The sequence below is a fragment of the Anopheles darlingi genome, chromosome 3 (assembly GCF_943734745.1).
Source record: "Anopheles darlingi chromosome 3, idAnoDarlMG_H_01, whole genome shotgun sequence".
NCBI lineage: Eukaryota > Metazoa > Arthropoda > Insecta > Diptera > Culicidae > Anopheles > Anopheles darlingi.
Window position 1 is genome coordinate 58,044,542 of NC_064875.1, and position 10,000 is coordinate 58,054,541.

Genomic DNA, 10,000 nt, shown 5'->3' on the forward strand with positions numbered 1-10,000 from the left:
ACCGGCTGCTGCTGCTGCTGCTGCTGCTGCTGCCGCTGCTGCTGCCGCTGCTGTTGACGTTTAGCCAGAATAGACTCGACCAGAGTTCGATGTGCCACCAATCGCCACTAAACCATACGCGCCCATGGGAAGAAAGGAAGGAACGGTGACGATCGGTGGCGAAAAATTTATTGCTAGGAAAGCTGCACTAAATCACTTTCGCGCGAGAGCACTCTCCCCGCTAGCGTGGAATCGCCGGTCGCCGAACGCCGCCGGGGCCAGGAAACCCGGGGTGAAACAACCCGGTTTTCCGGTTTTGTTGCATTTTACCGCGTGGTCCCCATGTTTGGTGTTTAGTTTGGAGCTTCGCCAACTAGCGTGCAGAGGAGCGCAGAGCCGCGCTGCGCGGATCTTCTTACAGTTTTTCTTTCCTCAAACAAAGACAAACTTTAGAAACGGAAAGCGGCTCAGAGGCACCCCGTTGTGTTGGTTTCGATGCTGCCGGAAACGTAAACATGTGTCCCGGCTGCCGGCCCGAGATTGATTCCAGGCGAAATGGCGTTACCATGAAACGATCGCAAGTCGATATTGGCATTCGTTTTGGATATATTTTAGATCTGTTTTGTGTAAATATCCCCATAAAGTGTGAAAAGCCTTCTTATATTGAAACACGTATATAATATTGTGGATGCACTTCTGGTGCAATTACTTGACCAGCCATTTTTCATTGTTAATACTCCATGAAGTGCCGTGATAGCAATTTCTAAGAAACTCCCTAAAACAAGACATCTTAATGACTTGTGTCGTCGGAGTAACTCGAATGATGGCATGACACCAGCAGCCGCTGCCGCCGTTGCTACTAAGTTTAATGATGATTATGATGGAAAATGGTCTCGATGAAATGAGACACAACTCCACTCACCGCTGCTTTGTTGCTGATGATTTATGGGAGATGCTGGCGAGTGGCTCTTCGAGCTTAGTGATTCCACTGACGTTGACGGTTTTGGATGTAATTACTCTTTTTCATTCCTTGTACCGGTCGGAAATGGAGCTCACACTCTACGTGGTGTGCGCGGCAGATGGAGCAACGGATGACTTTATTAACCATTTTTCATGGATTGTCTTTATGGGCCGCGCACAAAAACATTTAACAATCGCTTTCAGCATCATTGCACGTTATGGTGATTAGTTCCTTTCACCTTCGACCTTCGTTGTGGCTGCGGTTGAACAGAGTAAAATGCACGAGATCGATGCATATTCGATCGTAGATACATTCTCTTCCATGGGAAACCTGGCCATCCGACCGCTCGTTTATGATTATAATCATTATCCAGAAGAATCGAATCGCGAACACGACGTGCAGCATGCGAAGGCGTGCATGGCGTGCGCCTGCGTGGTTCCGTTCCGCTGCAAAATGTCACAAATCTTGGTCCCAACGTTTCCAAGAAAACGTTATGTGTAGAGTATGTTTGTGTCCCAAAAAGGGGAGATCATTGATGATGTGAAAGCATCATGCAAAAATATCGCAAAACGAAATTTGCACGAAAATGGGAAAAGGTGTGCCCGCCCGCAACAATGTTGTGTGCAATACGTGCATCCAGAGAGTCCCAGAGAGAGCAATGAAAGAGAGACAGAGAGAGAGAGATAGAGAGAATTTGAAATTCCTCGGAAGGACGGCATAATTGAAATGATTTCATGTTTATGTTGCGTGGCGTAGCACAACAGTCCACAATCATGCGCGTCCGCGTCGCGTCTCCGTGGAATGCTGCCGTCGTCGCCACCGCCACCGATGCTGCTTTCTCTTGCGCGGTCACAGGCCACGGCCATTGCGCAATGCGCACACCGAATTCCTCTTGGCCTCGCGGGCGCCTGTTCTGTGTTGTTGTTGTTGCTGGCCTTAAATCTGACAAAAGCGAGGCGCGCGCGCCCCGGTTTCTTGGTTTGGATAGCGATCGTCGGTGAAACAATCGTACAAAAACCGTTTGTCGCCATCAGTACCGCTTGCAGATGATGATCATGATGCGGATGCCGCAGCGATACATTCATTAGTGTGCCGCGATAAAAAGATCAAGCACGAATGTGGATTACCACCAAACTGGGTGGCACCAGTTTGTGGACCAGTGTTTTGAGTGCCGAAGGAGCAGGAATCCATTGCAATTGCGGTCCCAGACAACAACTCCGTAGAACGCCACAAACCCGCGACTCGACTCGACTCGACGTGTGGTTCGCCAAAAAGGTGACAAATTACTTTATCTGGGCGACATTCCGCTCCAACGGTAACGAGGTATTCCGTGTGCTCTTTCGCTCTCTCTCCATTCGCACCGGTTAACTGCGACAACCGGCCTGTAAGAGCGAGTTCTTCTCGAGTACCTCAAGAATGGAATTCCTCCTCATAAGGTGACCGGAGCTGGCCGGCGCGCGTTCCCCGAGATGAACTAATTAATTTCGGCTAATTTAAATTGAGGAAACTTTAAAATAAATCCCCTGGTTTCCCCGTTACCGTCGCCACGCCACGATTAACTACGAGTCGTCGCGGATGCAGTGCTCGGAATGGCCATCTGCTATCTGCTGCTGTTGCTGCTGCACCTTACACCGACGAGAATGACGATGAATGTCTGCGTGTCCGCGTGTTAAAGGGCGGAAATATTTTAATTTGTTGCAATCAATCATTATCGATCACGCTGCTCTGGATGATGTCCTGCTTTGATGGACAGATGGTCGCGTTGGTCGCAGAGATACTCCGAGCGAGGCGCTAATCAATCATAATGAGCTGATGGTGAGACCGCGGGAGTGCAGAATGGAATTTACATTTCGGAATAAGGGACTTCTGGTCTGGTCGCCAGACAGTTGAATGAACTCGACCGAGCGCAGGATTGTAATTAGGCCAATAAGAAGATCGGTGCAGCTTTGGTCGGGCGGGGCGAGCGTCTTTCAACATTTCCTCAACATTGCGCTTTCAATGGCCCCTAACCTTAAGCCCGTAGCCGGTCGAGAGCCGGTCGAGACCTCACACGGATTGTGTGCCGTTCACGCACGTTAACTTGTCACGCGTCCGATTTGTCTAATTTGCTTTGGCACCACCGCCGCCGCCGCCGCCGCTACCGCTCATCGCGAGACGCGCGAGTTCGATTCGCGTCCAAAAATGGTTTTCCTCCGGCTACCGGCTGCGCGCATTAAATGCAAATTTGTTGCAGCTCTCGCAGTAGCTGCGGCGCGGTGCCGTGCGGCTACTACTTAGTGCTGACCTTCCGCGGCCGGTGTGTCACGCTCAATCACGCACTCAAACCGCCCCCTCGTCTTGCGTGCGTGCGCACGGAGAAGGTAATGTTGACAAGAACGTGTGATCCGCCGGTTGATGATCGTCTCGTGTAGCCGCCGGATGGAGCGTTACGAATCACGCGAAGCTAGAACAAAGCGTCCAGAGTGAGGGAGAGAGAGAGTACTGCTGCTCGGATGTCACACCATTTCGGTGGAACCCCTATTTTCGGACAAATAGTGAAACGGTTACACGTTCCGGTTACGCAACAAAACAGCAGCGATTGTGGAGCACTTGTTCGCGCAACTAAAGGAAGGAGGAGGCAATTGTATGGGCCTGGGGGTGGGTGCGCTGGCGTCTGGGTTGAAGATTTGGACGACGTGACATTTGCGGACCCCCGCAGGTCGCCAGTTCGTCGTCATGCATGTTTTGTATTCTTTCGTCAACCAGCGGAGAACGAGATTAACCACGGTGGTGGTGCAGGCGGCTTAGTTGTGCTCTTTTGTGGTGTGTGCGTGTGTGTGTGCTCGTTGTTTATTTCCAAAAGTTGATCAAATGATCAACGCATGTTGGGGTAATGTTTTGCTATGCTTCGACTCGACTAATGCTCTCCCGTTATTTCTTCTATTTAATCGACGACAGGAATGCCAAAACTTGATCGAGGAAAACCGTCGTCTCATGAACCTGGCGGCGAGTACCAGTGCAGGGGGTAGCGGCGGTGGTGCAATGTATGCGATCAGCAGCGGGATGCTGCTGCACAGTGGCAGCGGTTCCGGTAGCCTCTCGACGCTCGGTATGGGCATACCGAATGGCGCCGGTAGTGGTGGTAGTGGGGGCAATGGCAGCTACACCAACGTCGAATCTGTGATCCTGCAAACGCAAGTCGAAACGCTCCAGTGGCAGCTGAAGCAGGTAAGATGCTCTGAACCGTTCGGTAATTAACACGAAAATGGAAGAATCCAAACCGGCGGGACCGAAGCCGCAGCACTCCAGGTGTTGCTGTAGGGTTCCAATCGTTAATCGTTAAGACATTGTTACCTCATTACAGCGCACCTAATGCGCAAGCGAGCGAGAGAGAGAGGGATCCTATTAATGTACCACCGAAAACTAAGAGAGGCTTCGTTTCGATAGGCTTATTATCGAAAGGTGTGGTGTGCTCAGCTAAACTGGCTTGACTAAACAACCGTCACCTGGGTATTGATTTTAAAACAATGTACCCCTCTCTCTAAACCGACCGAAGGTGCGGCTTATTAACAAATTGGTAACGACGAGATGTGCATTCGCCACACTGCTGAATAGCATAACGGCATACACACACACGCGCGTACACACACACCCACAACACTGCCTTTCATATCATGGTGACAGTTATGCAACGAAACGAAAGTGACGAAATCAGTAGAAGGTGCTTACCTTTTGCGCCCTTTTCGGCGCTAGGTCACGGATCTTGTGGGGGGGAATTAATTAAATGTACCGTATATTATTGTTGTATAAGTGGCTTCTCTGTGGAAGTCGCTTCTGGGATCTTTTTTTGAATTTAGATGCAAGATTTTTGGAAATTGTTTTCCTCAAACTCTAAAGAATCTAAAACTCCGTATTGTGGAATGTTATGTATTGATCCTTCTATTCAGATTCGAAGAGGTATTAGAATCTCAGGTACACCATTAACAATTGTCTTAATTTATTGTATTTCGTTAACCCAAAAAAGTTTATGTACATTGAAGATGTTGCTGTATCTTCCTTACTTTATACCAACACAGTCTCGTATTGAATAATCCTCAAAACATGTGAAATGATCGTTCAGGAAGCGTAAGAAAAAGGGTGACTCTGATCTGTTCAAAAGTGGTGCAGCCCAGCATCATCATGCAGTGTTAGTCATCATGCTGCTGGGAATCGCTCGTTGTTCATCGGTGTTACCACGGTTGGCCGATTATCTCGGTCAGCACCTGTGTAACGCCGCAGCAGCAGCGGGCGCGACTGACGGTGACATTCGTCCAGTTCCAGTCTGGGCTGGTCTGGCCTGGTCTGATCTATGGTCTGCATATGGCCATTAATTGTACCGAGGGTACTGTGTGTGTATCAACCAGAGGCGAACGCAAGAAGTATTCATTAGCCTTTACTGTTCGGGGTTACAGTAGTTGGCCAACTGAAGCCCGAAAAGGTTACGCTACGGTTGTTGCGATTCTATTCGATTGGCGGTTGCCGGTCTATGTTGGAGTCGTCGTATGCTGCGTTTGGAGAACCGATGAGGAACCAAAAGTATGGCCCTCTCTAGCGTTCGAGGGGTCATTGGGTAGCTCAAGTGGTGGCTCTCTCACAACCTACACGCCGATTGCAACAGTTCCAGGTGCAACGGATCAAGGGCTGTCGGAAGGTTTCTTCCAGTCTGGCTTTGGCTTTTAACACTTGACCTGGCACCGCACATTGCAATAAATGGCGATGATCGGTTGCGGTAGCGTAGTGAGAGGTCTGTAAACCAAAAGTACCGTATTGTGTACAGTCCCAGTTCGTTCTGAAGCTACTAAATCCCAGGCGTTGGTGCGTGATGTGCTGGCAGCAATACTTTGTACAGCAGACATAAATCACGCTGGAATGTAATGCGTTTGTTTGTGTAAATGTTGTTGCGAGAACGATGAAGACCAACTGTCTGTCTGTCGTCTTCAGTACAGTGTTGTCCTAGTCCTTTGTTCGACTGAAAGTTAAAGAACTTTTACTAACGTCTCAAAGATCATAGACCCTACAGTCGTTCGTACAGACGTGGTTCCGTGGTATTCTTAGCAGCTGCTGTCGCCTCCAGTGAATCGAATCCATTAAACGGTATCGAACACACGGGCCCCGCTAGCTAGCGCGATGGCGAGCGGGCTGGCCAAGTGCACACCGTGACAGCTCTCATTGAACCATACTATGCCTCAGCCTCCGGTGACGACGACGAAGACGACGCCATCAGCGTTACCGTGACGGAAGGTGACACAAACAGACACGTGTGTGTGTGTGTGCGCGAGCGCGTGCGCACCGGAGAAATGCCGCTTTGCCGTTGCTCCCGATTCACTGCTCCATTTATGCTTAATTACTAGTGATCGTACGAGCTGGCGGTGGAGGCCCCCGGCCCGCAAGCCAGCGTGCGTGAGTGTGTCGAAATGGAATGTGATGAAAAGATATTTTTGGTGGCCGTGCCCTACTACCTGGAGAGGTTTGATGGTGTAGAGAAGGAATTGCCAAAAAAAACCCTGGTCGATGGTAATGACTTTCAAGTCTTGCTCTCTTATGGCAGGTCTCGAGATTTGCTGTGGTACCACAAGAGATCATGATACTACAAGAGACTGTACTGTTCAGGAGTTTGTAAGATCAAGTCGTCAGTATCACAACTGTTTGGTTGTTAAAGCAGCATAACGTTCTGTTTGACCAGCAATTCCATTAAACATTAGAATGACTTTGAAAACAACAGAGCAGCAGGGAATAGCAGCAGCTGCCGCTGCACAATGAGGCCATCCAAACATAATTCCGGTAGCCACACCAGGTCCAACGCGTTCTGGCGTCTCCCGTCTGCCGCAGATGCACACTCCTGGGAAGCGCTGCTCTCGCCCTAATGCTCGTTGGCGCGGCGCGCGTTCGGCGGAAGAATCCCATCTTTATGATGCGTGTGCTCCTGCGGGTGTTTAGATTTATGCTGTCCCGTTGTTTGATGTTTGCTGTGCGCGACGACGACGACGAGCACGGTGTTGTTCGTCACGTTGTTTGATTGGCGCGCGGCTTGAATGAAAACGAAAATTAAAATGTTAAAAAATGCTGATCGCTGTGTGTAAAGAGTGAGAGACAGAGTGTGTGTGTGAGAGAGAGAAGGGAATGTATAATGGTTGTAAAGGCAAATCTCCGGAGACACATGCTGCGGTGATGCATCCATCGGTGAGCATAACGGTGTAGGCAGCCAGTTTTTCGTCGTTGCGGTCTTTAGGAAGATTTACGCCCCGCACAGAGGTCGAAGGGAAGCGTTGTTGGCGCTCCCGCGTTAAAAGATCATCCCGCGATCGTGTCGTGTTTACTTAGAAATCGGGCTAACACCGGACGGACACCGGCTTCTGTCAGCCTTTTATCGTGCACACGGTTGACGCGGCCGCGCATCTCGTTGTCTCGGGATCTCATAAATCTTGGCCACGCCACAGGAACACCAAAAACTCAATTACATTCTATGACCACCGAGCTCCCATCCCCGAGAATGGAAGGAGGAGGAGGAGGAGGAGGTGGAGGAGGATCTGGTAAGTGAGAGGTTAGAGGATGATGGGCGGATGCATCCTAGACACGATTACCTACTTAAGCAGCATCTCGGTGTTTGTTGGCGCGTTAACGAAACCTCCAAACTGCGCTCCGGTCGTGACAATGTTGTGCTCATCATCTTCTTCTTCTTCTTCGTTTGTTCTTCTTCTCGACAGGTTGACTCCAGCCGACACATGTACCGGGCCGTGATGGAGGAAGTTGTCCGGTTTTTGGACCGCTGCTACCGTTCGCTGGATGCCCTGCAGGCGGCCGGTCAGATTGGACGCTCGAAGAGTGTGCTGCAGGTGTCGGGTGCGACCGGTGTTGCGACCGCCAATGGTGGCAGTAAACTGGCGGGACAACAACCACACCACGGTACTACCATCAACCACCATCAACATCAACACCATCATCATGATTCGGATAGTAGCAGTGCCAGCAGTCCGAGGGCTCGGAGCAGCACCAACCTGATCGAGGGTCCGAAAGCGTACACCAAAGCGTCGTTGCCGGGAGGAAACGGACGTCTGGAGCAGCAGCAGCAGCAGCAGCAGCACCAGCAGTCAATGTCGCTGATCAACACGTCCGGTGTAGCGCCCACCACACTGCACGAGGACGATTGCAACGTTCCGCCATCACCTGCCAGCTCGTACAGCACCTTTAGAGACTTTACTTGGTGGGTAGTCACTTCGGGCTTTGGCCTCTACACGGCAATAAGTTAGATTGAGTGCCTTCAAGACAGGCTACGCTGCTCCTGTCTGCCAGGTGCATTAGGCCAAGTGTTCAACCGATCAATTGGCATCAAAATAGAACACCCATTCATCGCGGGGGTAACGTGTGTTTGCACCCAACAACACCATTCTTTGATCGTAAATTTGTCAAAGACGCTGGGGTGCAGGTTCTGAAGACGGTGCACGCAAAGTAGTCCCGGAATGCCCGCCGTCGTCAGCTCTGGCGATCATTATGGAAACCGATCTTTCTCTTCTGCACATTACGCTCGTCGTGGTGCGTCCTTTTAACATCTCAATACATAAATTGGGCGCTAATTTATTGAACACACTGTACCATTAATTGCCTGCCGTATGGTCGAGGCACAAATTCCTCGATTTAGGCCAACGTCACGTTGAAGCTATTTGTTTTGTTTTGTCAAGCGATTTAACTTTGTTTGAGAAAGAGATTAGCACAGTGATTGTATGTGTGTGTGTGTGTATTTTTTGTCCTAAACCGACACGGAGAATGCGTTAGATGCGCCTCCACAACAGTCGCTTTTTGGTTCTTGTACTGAGTTTAGTTCTATTTTCATTCTATCCCGTTTTTGTGGCATCCTCATTCGTTTGTGCACACATGCGGTGGTATACCGCGCGCGCATAAATCTGCACGTGACATCGGGCGCACGCCTTCGGAGGCTATCAATCATTCTCTCGGCGCAGCAGCAGGCTAGCAGCATCGAGCTCACCTTCGATGCGCCTATGTCGAATCAATCACCTCGATCACGATCCCTGGATCGAGCGTTAGCAAATCCTCCATCCGGTTTATCCGGCTGGATTCCGGCTGCAAAAGTTCTTGCAAAAGCATCTTAGGCAATTATTCACCGTCCAATGGGACGGAAACAACTATCCTCCTTTGCCTTGTGCGATCAGTCAACAGCACGATCGCGATCACGAGTACGGCCACGCGGTACGAATCCAAGAGTTCGTTCCGCGCAGGGTCACTGTGTCATATCCATTATGAACCATTAAATCCATGACATCCCGCCTGGGAACCTTCCGACACATGTGGTGTGCTGTCACGATCGTCCCGCCCATCCAATGAGGCGCGAACATTGGTCCTCGTGTCGTCTCGGAGAGCCGTTATGGATTTGGATGACCGACCGGCCGACCGACCGACCGACCGCTGCGCCCTGCTGGATGGACTGAGCGCGTGCGAGCGTGGCCCCTTTCGGTGTCAAGACGATTTGTCATCTTCAGGCTGTGGATCCGCTCTGGAAGCATCGGGCGTACACCACCGGGATTAACATTTTGGGTAGCTGACGAGAGCAGGATTCGTCAAAGCCGTCGCTAAGCATCGATAATGGTGCGCCTCGACGTACGTGGTGGTCATTTGTTTGAGTAAAGCCTCCACCGTTTACACCTTCACGTGGTGAAATTGGCGCGTGGCAGCCATTCCCACGCACATTCCATCCGTTTCGTGCTGAGATCTGACCGGGGAATGTATGTTTTCTCTCGTATTTTTATGTCCACTGATGACGACGACGACGACGACGACGAGGCGTGTTTGTTGTTGAATCTACGTCCGATCGCTGGCCAACATTAGAATGAGATGTGATGCACAACATGCGGCGATGTGTCGCACCATGATTCCAGCGGTTCGTTGGGTGATAAATTCAGCTAGATCATAAACATACGCTCATGGGGGTTGCTGAAGCGTTTTGCAATCGCTAGCGATGGATGAGCATCAACAGATCGAGGACATACGATTTGCTTTTTGTTTTGAGGAACTTTAGCGCATTGTTTGGAC

The 10,000-nt window shown here is 50.4% G+C and overlaps 1 protein-coding gene across 4 annotated transcripts in view; it reads left to right on the plus strand.

Annotated features, from left to right (window-relative positions):
• The window catches only part of LOC125957598 (uncharacterized), an 87,146-nt gene that overhangs the window by 60,849 nt on the left and 16,297 nt on the right, over positions 1-10,000 (plus strand). For 3 of the 4 annotated variants that reach the window (XM_049690419.1, XM_049690422.1, XM_049690418.1), the window contains exons 4-5: positions 3,878-4,147; positions 7,663-8,159. In XM_049690419.1, the coding sequence (XP_049546376.1) occupies positions 3,878-4,147; positions 7,663-8,159 (767 nt within the window). The remainder of the gene's footprint in view (positions 1-3,877; positions 4,148-7,662; positions 8,160-10,000) is intronic. The other variant, XM_049690420.1, reaches the window with a different exon arrangement.